This window comes from Acomys russatus, chromosome 7 (assembly GCF_903995435.1).
Source record: "Acomys russatus chromosome 7, mAcoRus1.1, whole genome shotgun sequence".
Classification (NCBI taxonomy): domain Eukaryota; kingdom Metazoa; phylum Chordata; class Mammalia; order Rodentia; family Muridae; genus Acomys; species Acomys russatus.
Genome location: NC_067143.1, coordinates 59,859,231 through 59,875,049, shown reverse-complemented (window position 1 = coordinate 59,875,049; position 15,819 = coordinate 59,859,231). Strand labels below are relative to the sequence as shown.

Here is a 15,819-nt window from a genome sequence, read left to right as displayed (position 1 = left end):
CATTGCTGCTTCTGTCATGTTAGCTATCACACTGCCCAAAATGTCTTCCCTCTTCTCTCTGCACATTCAACCGCTACTCTTTCTTCAAAGCTTCCCTTCCCTCCCACATCTTGCAGAAATTATCTCCTATCCATCTCTCATACAGAGATTGTCTCCTTTCCTGCAATACTCAAATCCTTGAATTGTCTGTGCACTTGAGCTGAGGAGTTGTTCCCCACATGTTACAGTAGTACTCGTGGGGCACCCCCAGTGGAGACCTGGAAGCTGTCCAGGGAGCCTCGTGATGCTTCTTTTCTACATGTGTCTTCCCACAGGGAGTTTGTACTTTTACCTTCTTGTTTTATAAAGTGTCTAAATTCCTTAATCTGTTGATCACACATCTAGTCTTAGCTTCCAGAAGCTTTCTAGAAGAAAAATTGAACAATACCTTTTATTCCATATGGGAACAGATTTTTAAAATCTGTTGTCTTACCAGACATGATAGCTCAAGCCTATAATCCCAGCACTTGGGAGGATCATGAATTTGTGGCCAACCTATAGTAACAAACTACCTCTCCCACCCCCCCAAAAAATATGTTCTCCTTTGCTTTATCATTATATTAACTGTCTTAGCTTTCTTTTCAGTATTAGGAGCTACTTCTTTATTTCTGTATAGAGCCTATTCCTGTGTGACTGCCTTAAGGCAGATTTTATATGTACACAATGGGTAAAGACTATAGAATGATGGGCAGGTGCCCAATTCCTAACTCTGGGGAAAAAACTGTTATGTCTTATAAATGAATTATAGGGTTTCTATTGCTGTGAAGAGGCACCATGACCAAGGCAGCTCTTATAAAGGAAACATTGATTTGGGGCTGGCTTATAGTTCAGAGGTTTAGTCCACTATCGTCATGGCAGGAAGTGTGGCAGCGTGCAGGCAGACATGGTGCTAGAGGAGCCGAGAGTTCTACATCTTGATCCACAGGCAGCAGAAGAAGACTGCCTTACTAGACCTAGCCTTAGCATAGGAGACCTGCTCCCACAGTAACATACTTCAACAAGACCACCCTTCCTCCAGCAAGGCCACACCTTCTAATAGCACCACTGCCTATGGTCCATACATTCAGATACATGAGTCTGTGGGGGCCATTCCTATTCAAACCACCACACAGTACAATAAAATTAGTGGTTTGGGTGTGATGGCGCACACATTTGATCCCTGCATTTAGAGGCAGAGGCAGGTGGATCTCTGAGTTCAAGGCCAGCCTGGCCTATATAGGAAGTCCCAGAACAGCCAAGACTACATAGAAAGACCTTGTCTTTTTTGATTTTTTTTTTTTTTTCAAAATAAGATTTCTCTGTGTAGCTCTGGCTGCCCTGGAACTCATTCTGTTGACCAGGCTGGCCTCAAAGTCAGAGATCTGCCTGCCTCTGCCTCCTGAGTGCTGGGATTAAAGGCATGCACCACCAGCATGAGAGAGCTTGTCTTAAATTTTTATACACACACACACACACACACACACACACACACACACACACACACACAGTGAGATTCTAGATTCTTGGCATTTTTCTCTCACTTGACCCTGACATCTGCTGATGTGTTTCTTCAGAAGAAACTCTAGACCTTAGCTATACAGTGTATTGCTGAGCCTGTGTCCTGTCCTCCTACAGTTGGTGAACACACAGTTGTGCGGAGCTTTCCTATTGCCTCCATCACCAAGGAGAAGAAGATAACCATGCAGAACCAGCTACAGCAGAACATGCAAGAAGGACTGCAGATTACATCAGCATCTTTCCAGGTATGCCATAAGTATATCAGATTTCACAATACTTGCATAGACTGTATCACTTAAGTGTCCCTCATGAAAAACCAGTGTTTTCAGAATATTTTCAGCTTCATCTTTCCACATACACAATACTACTCAACATGTATCAAAAAAGGAGGGAGGGAGGAGAGGAGGGAAGAGAAGAAGAAAGCCCTTCTAATAAAAAGTATTGTACACACACATCTAGTGATGTTCCGATTTTCTGTGGCCATGGGGTCAGAAGGTAGAGGCTGAGCATAAGAAAGTGTCTTAGAGTGTCTTTGGCTTTGGACATAACCCTTGACCAACAAACTGTCAATCAGACACACAATGGCTCTTGTTCTCTGACAGCTTATTTCTCAACTGTTTGATAAAACTTGAGGTAAATATAATTCTCTGTTTCAGAAGGAAATACTCTGGCATTTCTGTGCAGAAAGTAAAATTCTAAGAAGTTTAGCTGGAGCTAAGACACTGTTGTCAACCAGGGGTCAGTCACTCTGTGACTTACCAAATCTGTAGGAACAATGGCACGTGGGAGAAGTGACCTCCCTTCGTTACTTCTTCAAAGTTCATATCTATAATAGTTAGATTGTCCTGTCCTTTGCTCCTTGTTGCTGAGTTCTCAGACTCCAAGGTGCCCAAGGTTTACCTCTCTCTTCCTCGTGGAAAGGCCTCGTTTCATGGTCCCTGTGTTCTATCACACAGGGAAGCTGCTGGCTGAGAACTTGAGCCTTCTCACACCACTTCGCAGCCTTGGCTGCTAGGGTTTCCTTACAGTGCCAGCCACCAGAGAAGTCTACACTTAAATGTTGCCTGGCTACACTATTCGCAATTCTTGTGAAACTGACTTTTCTATTCCTAGATTTGTTTGTAAGAAGGAACCCTATTAGGCTACCTTCCTGCTCCACACTTACCAGTTGAGAAATAGGAAAGACACATTTCCTATGTCATTTACTCTAGGGTAATTAATTCCCTATCTCATTATAGAAATGACAGTTTTAAAGAAAACTAACTTCAAGAAAATGATTTTTTTTCTTGCTGACTGACAATCTATATTGCAAATAAACTTTTCTGAGCCTCAATCTCTGTACTTTTAAGTTTCTTACAACTTTGTGGAATCCGTTCTCTCTGCCCACTTTTCCATGGTTTCTAGGGTCCAAAGTCAGGTTGCAAACACCTTCACCTGCTGAGGCATCTATCTAGTCACATTTTCTCTTTTAAGTTTTTAAAATTGTATTTCATATTATTCAAAGTCCATATAAGTTCTAAAATCCTATAACTTCTAAATTTATGGTACTGTTACTATTTTCTGTTTAATATTATTTTCTGTTCACTGCTGTTTTCTGTAATGTGAGTAAAAGTTGTCAAGAAATCCTTAATGCTTCTGCTATGTCTGTCTCGTTTATCTCTAGTTAATTAAAGTAGCATTTGATGAAGAAGTCAGCCCAGAAGTGGTAGACATCTTTAAGAAACAGCTAATGAAGTTCCGTTATCCTCAGTCCATTTTTAACACGTTCGCTTTTGCTGCTGGACAAACTACCCCACAAATCATTTTGCCCAAGCAGAAAGAAAAGAACACCTCATTCCGGTAAGAGGAAAGATGGGTCTCTTCTCTTCAGCCCTTACATACCCAACTAAGAGGAAGTAACCTATCTTCCATTAACGATGGCTTTTCTCAGAGAGAATATTCACATGCCACAGGACACTTGGTGGGACTCAGTTCCCTCCTTTCACCCTGTGGGCCCCAGGGCTGAACTCAGGTCACCCAGGTCACCAGTTGCACCTTTTTCTACAGTGAGCCATTCTGCTGGCCCTTTTAACTCCTAACTAATTTACATCCTATTGTCTCGCTAATTAAAGCTGATGTTAGTGGTTAATTTAGAAGTATGGCCTAATAAATGTTTATTGTTAGGCTAATTATTATTATTGTGGTATTTTCTAACCCACTAGCAATCAATGAAAACACAGACACCTGATGTATTTAGAACAAGCTTTTACCCAGAGCAAGGCAGATAATACCTCCTAAGCCATCCTCCAATAACCCCCAGTCTCCATCCCATTCCATCTGCTTCTAATAATTTCTATTTTGGCTACTTCCCATCCATAATCCCAAAATTCTTGCTAAAGTTTTTCCTGAGGAACTTGAGAATTCCTCCTCTGGGCCCATGTGGCTGTATTTTTATGCCATGTCGATTTTCCTACTACTGCTCCCCGCACCCACCTGTCCTGTCTCCTCTTTTTTCCCAAGATTCTCTCTTATCTTCAAAAGCCTGCGAACCTTAGCCACACCCATCCCATTTGCTTACCCAGGTGTATTGGCTTTTTATTGGTCAAACAGGAGTAAATTTTTAGGCAAGATTACACAACAAAATTTGGGGTACATTAAAAGACAGCAAGCAGCAGTTAGCACCAAAATATATCAGACCAACCTCCAACAGCTCAAAAGGATTATCAAAAATCTGAGTGGTTATTTTCTCCTCTTAAAAAGAAGAATTGTTCTTTTCCTATACTTAAACAAGTTTACAGCTAATTAGAGACAGGCATGATACACACATACTTACCTAAAACATTTGAGAAATAAGTGTTGCCAACCAATATTGTCATGTGACCTCAGAGAAAGTTTTCATTGAAGGAAGAGGGGGCCTCTCTATGCGAAATTAAAGACTTGCTAATGTGATTTATGGGGGCCATGGTGGAGGCGGTGGCAGAAACAATGGAATAGGCGTGGGAATGCCCAAAAGCTTGTGCAAGGAATTTAAGATTTGAGTGATCAGCTGGGCATGGTGGTGCACTCTTTAATCGCAGCACTCAGGAGGCAGAGGCAGGAGGGTCTCTGTGTGTTCGACACAAGACTGGTTTACATAGCAAGTTTCAGGACAGCCAGGGCTGCATAGGAGACCCTGCCTCAGGTTGGGGTAAGAGGGATATTTAGGTGATCAGTATCTTGTCACATTTTCAGTTCTTGCACTTTTTGCCTGAAGCAGTGTCCTGATGACAGTGAAAGTAGTGATTCACAATATGGAAAGAGCAGAAAAAAAGCTTAACAAAAGCATGTACTGTAGCACATGAGGGTGTGGTGCTGGAGAAGAAACAATGAGTAATATAGATGCCAAAAATATTAGCGGTGCCTTGATCTCCTAAAGTGATTTTCTCTTTGGTTCTATGACTTCTAGAACTTTCTCAAAAACAATTGTGAAAGGTGCCAAAAGAGCAGGAAAAATGACTATTGGGAGGCAGTATTTATTGAAGAAGAGAACAGGAACAATTGTGGAAGAGAGAGCAAATCGTCCTGGATGGAATGAAGACGATGACATTTCTGGTATATGAGAACTCATTTTCCATAATTAAATTTTCTTCTTTCTTTTCTTCTCTCTTTTCTTTTCTTTTTTCTTTTCTCACTGAGTAGCCCTGACTGGCCTTCAATTCACGAAGATCCACTTTCCTCTGCCTCCTAAGTGCTGATGTTAAAGGTATGTGCTGCCATGCTGTATCTTTTGGGTTGTTTTGTTTTGTTTGAAGCAGATTCTTTCTATGCAGCCCTGGTTGTTCTGGAATTTCCTATGCAGAGCAGGCTGACCTCACACTCACAGAGACTTGCCTGCCTTGAGTGCTTTCAAGGCATATGCCCTTTGTTATGTCCAGTCCAAGAGAGAGCCATGTCTTTTCCTTGCCTGTTAGTGATCCTGAAGACATTTCAAAGGCCTTTCAAAGTTTGATTTAACTTTTCTAACATTAAATGTAAATAGAAAATTAGAACAATTTCAAATGTAATTGTTTTGTTGTGGTGACATACTACCAATTAGGAATGTCCTTTTTCAAAAAAAAAAATCCTCTCTAAGGTTTTTGAGTAAATTCTTTCACATTTATTTCATAGAGGAATCTGAACCTGTGATTACAAAGCAGTGACAGAGCTGTCCATGTGCATTATGTCCTCTAATGAAAGGATTTCCAGAAACCAAGTGTAACTTTTCATAGTCTTTCTCTCTGCTGTGCTTCTAGTTAACCTAGAAATTTCAATATGAATGTATTCTTTTGAAAGTAATACAAAACTTTGGATGATGAGTTGGTATAGTGATTTTTTTTTTTTTTTTTTTTTTTTTTTTTTTTGTCAACAGGGGTTTCGAGACAGGGTCTCTCTGTGTAGTCTTGGCTCTCCTGGACTCGCTATGTAGACCAGGCTGGCCTCAAACTCACAGAGATCTACCTGCCTCTGCCTCCCGAATGCTGGGATTAAAGGCGTGCACCACCACGCCCGGCTGTTATAGTGATCTTATTAAAGATAAGCTTAGAACTAGCCGATATGCGTTATCCGTCCAAGTCATGACAAAAACAAATTCAAACAGTACCTATCCACAAATCCGGCTTTACAGACGGTACTAGAAGGAAAACTCCACCCCAAAGGGTCAAATTACAACCAAAACTACATAGGAAATAGATAATTACACCATCGCAAAATCACAGCCTCACAAACTCTCAACTGTAAAAAACAGCAAAAATGAAGGTACTTAGCACTCACTGGTCATTAATATCTCTCAACATCAATGGTCTCAATTCTCCAATAAAAAGACAAAGACTAACTGAGTGGATGCATAAACATGACCCAACATTCTTCTGCATTCAAGAAACACATCTCACCCACAAGGATAGACATTACCTCAGAGTAAAAGGTTAGGGAAAAATATTCCAAGCAAATGGTCACAAGAAGCAAGCTGGTGCAGCCATTCTAATATCTAATAAAAATAGACTTTCAATCAAAATTAATCAAAAGGGACAAGGAAGGACACTTCATACTCATCAAAGGTAAAGTGAACCAAGATGACATCACAATTTTGAACATCTATGCTCCTAATACAAGGGCACCCACATTTGTAAAAGCCCTATTAACAAAGCTTAAACCACTCATCGATCCCCACACATTAATAGTGGGAGACTTCAACACCCTACTTTCACTGAAGGATAGGTCTTTGAATCAGAAACTAAGCTGGGAAATAACCTCAGTAACCAATGTCATGAATCAAATGGATCTAACAGATATCTACAGAACTTTCCACCCAAATGCAAAGGATTATACCTTCTTCTCAGCACCTCATGGAACGTTCTCTAAAATTGATCACATAGTAGGTCACGAAGCAAGCCTCAACAGATACAAGAAGATTGAAATAATACCTTGTATCCTATCAGATCACCATGGTCTAAGGCTGGACTTCAACAACAACAGAAATAACAAAAAGCCTACACACACATGGAAACTAAACAATTCTCTACTTAATGACACCTGGGTCAAGGAAGAAATAAAGGACTTCCTGAAATTCAATGAAAATGAAGGAACAACATACCCAAATTTGTGGACACAATGAAGGCGGTACTAAGAGGAAAAGTCATAGCACTAAGTGCCTTTAGAAAGAAAATGAAAACATCCCATATAAACAATTTAATGACACATCTAGCAGCCCTAGAAAAAAAAAGAAGCAGAAAACCCCAAGGGGAGTAGACATGTGGAAATAATCAAACTCAGGGCTAAAAATCAGTAAGTTAGAAACAAAGAGAACAATTCAAAGAATCAGCAAAACCAGGAGCTGGTTCTTTGAGAAAGTTAACAAGATAGACAAACTGTTAGCCAAACTAACTAAAATACAAACACTATCCAAATCAACAAAATCAGAAATGAGAAGGGAGATATCACAACAGACACTGAAGAAATACAAAGAATCATAAGAACCTACTTTAAAGGCATTTATGCCACAAAATTTGAAAATCTAAGGGAAATGGATAATTTTCTCGACCGATTCCATTTGCTAAAACTGATCAGATAAACAAATTAAATAGTCCTATTTCGCCTATAGATATCGAAGCGGTCATTGATAGTCTCCCAACCAAAAAAAAAGCCCAGGGCCAGATGGCGTCAGCGCAGAATTCTACCAGGCCTTCAAAGAGGAGCTAATACCGATGCTCTTCAAGCTACTCCGAAAGATAGAAATGGATGGAACATTACCAAATTCTTTCTATGAGGCCATAGTCACGTTGATGCCTAAACCCCACAAAGACCCAACCAAAAAAGAGAATTTCAGACCAATTTCTCTTATGAACATTAATGCAAAAATACTCAATAAAATACTCGCAAAACAAACACAAGAACATATCAAAGACATCATTCACCATAACCAGGTAGGCTTCATTCCAGGCATGCACGGATGGTTTAATATACGGGAATCCATCAATGTAATCTACCATATAAACAAACTGAAAGAAAGAAACCACATGATCATTTCCTTAGATGCAGAAAAAGCATTTGACAAAATCTAACACCCATTCATGTTTAAAGTTTTGGAGAGATAGGGGCTACAGTATACATACTTAAACATAATAAAGGCTATATACAATAAGCCAATAGCCAACATCAAATTAAATGGAGAGATACTCAAGGAAATTTCTCTAAAATCGCGGACCAGGCAAGGCTGCCCACTTTCTCCATATCTCTTCAATATACTTCTTGAAGTTCTAGCCAGAGCAATAAGACAACAAAAGGAGATCAAGGGGATCTAAATGGGAAAGGAGGAAATAAAATTATCTCTATTTGCAGATGATATGATACCATACATAAATGACCCCCAAAATTCCACCAGAGAACTCCTACAGCTGATAAATACCTTCAGCAAATTGGCTGGATACAAAATTAACTCAAAAAAATCAGTAACTTTCCTATATACAAATGACAAACATGCAGAGGAAGAAATTAGGAAAACTACACCCTTCACGATAGCCACAAGCAATATGAAATATCTAGGAGTAACTCTAACCAAGCAAGTGAAGGACTTGTTTGAAAAAAACTTTAAATCTCTGAAGAAAGAGATTGAAGATGACATCAGAAGATGGAGGGATCTACCTTGTTCGTGGATCAGGAGAATTAACATAGTAAAACTGACCATCTTACCAAAAGCAATTTATAGAGTCCATGCAATCCCTATCAAAATACCTACACAATTTTTTTGAAGACATTGAAACATCAATTCTCAACTTCATATGGAGAAACAAAAAGCCCAGAATAGCAAAAACAATCCTATACAATAAAAGATCCTCCAGAGGAATCCATACCCGATCTCAAGCTGAACTATAGAGCAACAGTAATTAAAACAGCATGGTACTGGCACAGCAATAGGCTGGTGGATCAATGGAATTGAATTGAAGACCCAGAGATGAAACCACACACATTTGGTTACTTGATTTTTTGACAAAGAAGCCAAATTTATTCAATGGAAAAAGGATAGCATCTTCAACAAATAGTGCTGGTCTAACTGGATGTCTACATGTAGAAACATGCAATTAGACCCATATTTGTCACTATGTACAAAACTCAAGTCCAAGTGGATTAAAGGCCTTAACATAAAACCAGAGATATTAAATCGGTTAGAGGAAAAAATGAGGAAGAGTCTGGAACACATTAGCACAGGAGACAACTTCCTGAACAGAACACCAACAGCCCAGGCCTTAAGGTCAACAATTAGTAAATGGGACCTCATGAGGCTGAGAAGCTTCTGTAAGGCAGGAGACACTGTCAACAGAACAAAGCGACAGCCTACATACTGGGAAAAGATCTTCACCAACCCTTCATCTGACAAAGGTCTAAAATCCAAAATAAATAAAGAACTCAAGAAATTAAACACCACCAAACCAAATAACCTAATTGAGAAATGGGGCTCAAACTAAACAGAGAATTCTCAACAGAGGAATATCGAATGGTTGAGAAACACTTAAAGAAATGCTCAACCTCCTTAGTCATCGGAGAAATGCAAATTCCATCTTACACCCATCAGAATGGCTAAGATCAAAAATTCAAGTGACATCACATGCCGGTGAGGATGTGGAGAAAGAGGAACACTCCTTCATTGCTGGTGGGAATGCAAACTTGTACAACCACTTTGGAAATCTATCTGGTGCTTTCTCAGAAAAGTGGGAATAGGGCTTCCTCAAGACCCAGCTATTCCACTCTTTGGAATATACCCAGAAAATGCTCCATCACACAACCATGGGGACATATGCTCAACCATGCTCATAGCTGCCTTATTCATAATAGCCAGGACATGGAAACAGCCAAGTGTCCCTCAGTAGAAAAATGGAAAAAGAAACTGTGGTACATTTACACTATGGAATACTACTCAGCTATTAAAAACAAAGAATTCCCGAAATTTGTGGACAAATGGATTGAACTAGAAATTATCATAATGAATGATTTCACCCAGAAGCAAAAAGAGTCAAATGGTATATACTCACTTATATCGAGGCACTAGCCCAAGGGGCATGTCCCAGGAAAGTCTTCACTTACCAGGAAAGTGGGACAGAGGGGAGGACATCCTATTGGGACTTTAGGTGAGAGAAGCATGGGAGAATGGGGAAGTAGAAGGATCCAGAGGGTCCTAGAAACATACAAGAAGAACAGTATGACGCATGGATTTGGGTCCAGGGGTCCTGCTCAAACTATGGCACCAGCCAAGGACGATATAGGCAGTAAACTTCAAACCCCTACCTAGATCTAGCCGATGGACAGGACAGGACAGGAGAGTGAGGTCTGACTTTCACGCAAACTCTGCTGCCCCATTTTTGACCATGTCTCCTTGATGGGGAGGCCTGGTGGCACTCAGAGGAAGGATGGCCGGTTACCAAGAAGAGACTTGATACCCTATGAACATTTACAGGGGGAGGAGGTCCCCCTTACTCACAGACATAGGGGAGTAGGGGGAAAGCGGGAGGGAGGGAGAAATAGGAGGATACAAGAATGGGCTAACAATTGAGATGTAATATGAATAAATTAATAAAATATTTTTAAAAATAAATAAAGATAAGCTTTACTAACAGATTTCTCTGTGTTAGATCCTATATACAAATTACTGTGCTTTAATATCAATAGACAGGCCTGGCTGAAACAGAAAAATGTGGCTAATGACTTTTAATCATTTTTAGTTGTTTTGTTTTGTTTCTTTTAGAAATGGGGACACAGGATGCATTCCTGGCTGGCCTAGAACACACTGTGTACACCAGGCTGGCCTCAAACTCAGAGATCCACCTGCCTCTGCCTCCTGAGTGCTGGGATCAAAGTCATTGCAATCACACAAGGTGAATTTTTATTTCTTTGTTTTTTGAGACAAGGTTTTATGTATCTCAAGCTGGCCTTGAACTTCTAATACTCCTACCTTTCAAATGCTAGGGTTTTAGAGATGTACCTACAATGCCTAACTTTGTTTTTACAAGTTATTTAAATTACTTCCCTGGTGCTCGCTTCGGCAGCACATATACTAAAATTGGAACGATACAGAGAAGATTAGCATGGCCCCTGCGCAAGGATGACACGCAAATTCCTGAAGCGTTCCATATTTTTAGTCCTGTCCCTTTATCTGACCATGCCACATCTAGTATAAAACTATGTTTTAAATATACAATATGAAACATTTGTGTATTGAATAACTTGATGCTATTGTTCATGTATTTGCAAGTTTACTTTTAAATATATAATTTCAAAATTATCAAAAAAATAAAAAAAATAAAAAATAAAAATAAATTACTTCCCTGATTTTTGAGTTGAGTTACTCTTGATATATTTCCTGTTTGTTGCTGTTTTCATCTATATTTATCTATAATCCCTTATAGAAATTATATGATATAATTTATGACACATAAAATCCTGGTAACCCTAACATAAAAACCTTCTTCAAAAGGAAGTTTTGAGCCAGGCATGGCATTGCATCCCTTGAATCTCAGTGTTGGGGAAGCAGAGGCAGGCAGATCTCTGAATTCCAGACCAACCTAGTGTACATATGAAATTCCAGGTCAACCAAAGCTATATACTGAGACCCTGTCTCCAAAAAGAGGGAGGAGTAATTGTTGCTGTTGTCATCTTCGTCGTCGCTGCTGTTGCTGTTGCTGTCTTGAGTGCTATACCTTGAGCTGATTGTTTTGACAAAACTTATTTTTACCTGTCAGTTTCAGATGATAGTGAACTCCCCACAAGTACGACCCTAAAGGCCTCAGAAAAATCTACAATGGAACAGCTGGTGGAAAAAGCATGTTTCAGAGACTATCAGCGGTTAGGTTTGGGAACCATAAGTGGAAATTCCTCCCGCTCAAAGCCAGAGTATTTTCGAGTCACTGCCTCCAACAGGCTGTATTCGCTATGCCGGAGGTAAGTGTCAGCAGACTTCAGAAAGACACCTTTCTTTATTCCCCACTGAATCTTCAAAGTATTCCAGAAACAAGATGCCAGAAATGTGTAGATTTAAAGATATGTTTTATGCAGTAGGAGATGGCATCCCATTGGTATTCCCAGAACAAGCAGGTCACTGGAAAGTCCCTCTGCTGTAACAGAAGGTGACAGTGTTGTCCTCCCTATGCATGGCCCTTATTTATCATTGCTTAGTTTGTCTGTTTTCTGGCATGTGTAAAGATAGCCTAGAGTAAGAATACAGCTCCCCAGGTACATGGAGAAGAAGCGTGTCTGCTGCAGGCCTGGGCTCCACAGACATCATCCAGGGCCAGAGAGTAACAATTGCCACTTCGCAAACCGTTTGCAGGTTCTTAGCTCTGCCACCAACCCAGCCACAGACAAAGAAGTGACTGGCGTGGCAGGTTGTGGCCGAGGGCTGTACTTGCTGATTCAGATAGAGTTGAGGGCCCTTGTGTATTGTCCACGTGGAGTTTTCCTAAGCTGCTACTGATGTTTCTTAGTTAGGGTTACAGTTGCTGTGATGAAACACCATAACCAAAAGCAAGTTCAGGAAGTAAGGCTTTATTTCACAAACACTTCCATGTCACAGTTCATCCAAAGCAGTGAGAACAAGAACTTAGGCAGGGCAAGGACCCTGGAGGCAGGAGCTGATGGATATGCCACGGAGAGGTGCTGCTTACTGGCTTGCCTCCCATAACTTGCTCAGCTTGCTTTCTTGAGCATGTTTGGAGGGTCTAGCAGGGGAGCGCAGCTACTCATATTCCCTTGACGGAAGACTGATCCTCCTCTGTTTGGGAAAGGTTGTCCTCTTCGACTGAGTGTGCAGCTTCAGGAGGGACACACATGGATCATTGAGGGAGGAAGGGGACACCCACCTAGCCAGCCACATCAGCCGAATCAACCCTGGCGATCAGTGGGGTGACATGTTGCAGCCAGATCACCCTCACATCCTCAACTTACTTTGTTACAGACCAGGAACAGCAGCCCAGGGATGGCACCCCCCAGTCTGGGCCCTCTCAGCAGTCACAATTAAGAGCACGCCCTACAGGCTGACCTACAGGGATGGCACCACCCAGTCTGGGCCCTCACAGCAGTCACAATTAAGAGCACGCCCTACAGGCTGACCTACAGCCTGATCTTACGGAGACATTTTCTCAATTGAGGTTTTCTCCTCTGGTGACTCTAACTTGTGTCAAGTTGACATAAAACTAGCGTGTGTGTATGTGTGTGTATACACACAATATATGTGTGTATGTTTTGTGTATGATTTCAGGGCTAACCACTTGGTTTTGGATAACCATTTTAGGGGCTCTTCTCTAGGTAAGACTGTTTCTCCATTCTCAGTATCCTTTAGTTGCCTGTAGTTCTTTACGTAGGGTTGAGGCCTGTCGGCCTGTCCCCATCCGTTGCTGTCCTTGTTGTCTGAATAGACGATTGCTGAAACACTTCTTATTAGAAGGTATTTATGGTAGAGTAAAAGAATACATGTCAGTCTCACTGTTAGGAGAAAATAGAAGAACAGTCCAGAAGGAAAAAAGAGTGGGAAGAAAGAGAAGAGGGACTCAGAGAATACAAGAATGAGATTGAAGACTTAAATTAAATATATCTTGTGAAACTGAAAATGAAAGCTGTTGTCACCATAAAAAATTCAAAATAGGCATTAAAGTAAAATTATTATGGAACAAAAAGAAAAATACTAGAAATAAAAAAGCATCACTAATAAAAAGGACCAAGTAGAGTCACTACAGAATGCAGAACTGCCTTGACAATCAGAAACATTTGCCACATTGATAAATTTTAAAAGAAAACTATTAAATAAGTTTTATAGAAAAACATTCTAGATACAGTATTCACTTATAGTCTTAATTTTAAAAATAGGAAATGGGAGCTATTCGCTATAGCTCCTACTCTGGTCACATCTTACAACTCTCACAGCAGAAGTCATTTAATGGTAATTTATCGAAAGTTTTTCTCTTCACATCAGGGCCGGAATTCCCACCATTGCTTCTGTGGAGTGTTGTACTTAACATCCTAAGCAGTGCAAAAGACTAGAAAAAAATGATAGGAAACCTGAAGGAATCTAGAGGTAAACTTTTAAAATGAATAAGTGAATTTAGCAAGGTGACAAGTTGGTGATGCAGTGACTAGTTACAGATAAACCAAAGCCAAATCAATGCAAAGAGAAATTTTTAAATGATAATATTTAGCTACTGCCAATTCTATGAACAGGAACACTAAGGAGCATTCACTAAATAAAAATCTAATGGAAGATGTGCAGTACTACACTGTGAAGCATTCAAACTATTAAAGTCACTAAAAGTTCAAATAAATAGATATTTAAAGTTCTTAGACACTCCATTTTCTAATACATGCAGTTCCTCCATGAGTTGACCTGTAGGTATATTGAGCCCTCAGTGAAAACCCCACCAGCAAAGGCTGAGACGGTGCTTGTAAGACGTACACAGACACAATGCAATGGCCGTGTTTTCACGTTCTTACAGCTCTTGATGTTGCATCAAGCATTATCATGGCACAGTGGGCTTAGATGGAGTAGCCATTGCACAGAAGCCCCCTGAACGTCCCCTGGCCAGCTGTGTCCCATACGCTGAACTTGATGGGTCTTCTGCTGGTATGATAGGTGAGCCGATACACCTCCATGCCCAGGATGGCTGCATGCTTCTCAAACTCCGCCGCCCTTCAAGTGGTGTTTCACAAACATCACCTTCCCAATACCACCATCCTCTACCGGGACGAGCTTGAGCTGGACCGGCAGCTCTCCCTGGGCAGCCACTGCGCCAGTGCTTCCAGAAGAGTCTCTGAGCCTGTTCAACCCCATTGTATCATGTGGCAACAAAATGGATATTAAGGACAGGAAAGTTAAGGCAAAATCTATTGTCTTCCATTGAAAGAAGAATTTTCAGTACTATGATATTTCTGCCGAAAGCAACAACTTTGAAAAGCCTTTCCTCTTGCTTGCCAGAAAGCTTATTGGAGATCCTAACTTGGAATTTGTTGCCATGCCTGCTCTTGCCCCACTGAAGGCGCTGATAGACCCAGCTTGGGCAGCACAGTCTGAGCATGATTCAAAGGTTGCGCAAATGCCTGCCCTCCCAGATGAGTGGGGTAGCCTGTGAGAAGGTGGAGGTGGAGCCCTGCGTCAGAAGTCTAGTTCTGTGGACAACCGTCCTGTGATGTCAGCAGTGTGACGTGTGTGCCACCTGAGTTAGCTAACAGATGTGCACTTCCTTGGGATGCTGAAGGAGATGAATGGCCTTTGGAGGAATGTGGCAGTTAAAACATACTTTCAGTTTTTTGGGGACTTGCATATTTAGCTGTTTGGAACAAAATTGCTTTTCCTGAATTTCAGAGACTGTACTGCTACAGTCACGCCACAGTATTCAGCAGTGAAACCCCATCCCCATTCTCTCCGTTTAGAATCAGAATAAAGTTGTCTTTCACATAATCTTTAAAAAAAAAAAAAAAAAAAGACTTACATAGCAATGCAGAAGATGGGCTGACGGAATAATACTACAGGCTATCAAGATTGTATTTATCCAGAGTAATGAGGGGCAGCGAGAGATTCAAGAGGGCAGTGATTAAGAGCAGGTGCTGTTCTTGCAGTGGACCCGAGTCTGGTTCCATAGCCCATGTTGGGGGTTCACAGCCTCTGCAGTCTGGTTCCATAGCCCATGTTGGGGGTTCACAGCCTCTGCAGTCTGGTTCCATAGCCCATGTTGGGGGTTCACAGCCTCTGCAGTCTGGTTCCATAGCCCATGTTGGGGGTTCACAGCCTCTGCAGTCTGGTTCCAAGCCCATGTT

At 40.9% G+C, this 15,819-nt stretch overlaps 1 protein-coding gene and 1 non-coding gene across 2 annotated transcripts in view; both read left to right on the top strand.

The window, feature by feature from the left end:
- Sbf2 (SET binding factor 2) overlaps window positions 1–15,819 on the top strand; it is a 319,337-nt gene that overhangs the window by 258,179 nt on the left and 45,339 nt on the right. The window contains exons 24-27 of the mRNA XM_051149227.1: window positions 1,654–1,781; window positions 3,200–3,375; window positions 4,961–5,106; window positions 11,760–11,958. Coding sequence (XP_051005184.1) covers window positions 1,654–1,781; window positions 3,200–3,375; window positions 4,961–5,106; window positions 11,760–11,958 — 649 coding nt within the window. The remainder of the gene's footprint in view (window positions 1–1,653; window positions 1,782–3,199; window positions 3,376–4,960; window positions 5,107–11,759; window positions 11,959–15,819) is intronic.
- On the top strand, window positions 11,051–11,157 carry LOC127192496 (U6 spliceosomal RNA). The gene has a single exon (XR_007830980.1). It is a non-coding gene; the product is annotated as a U6 spliceosomal RNA (small nuclear RNA).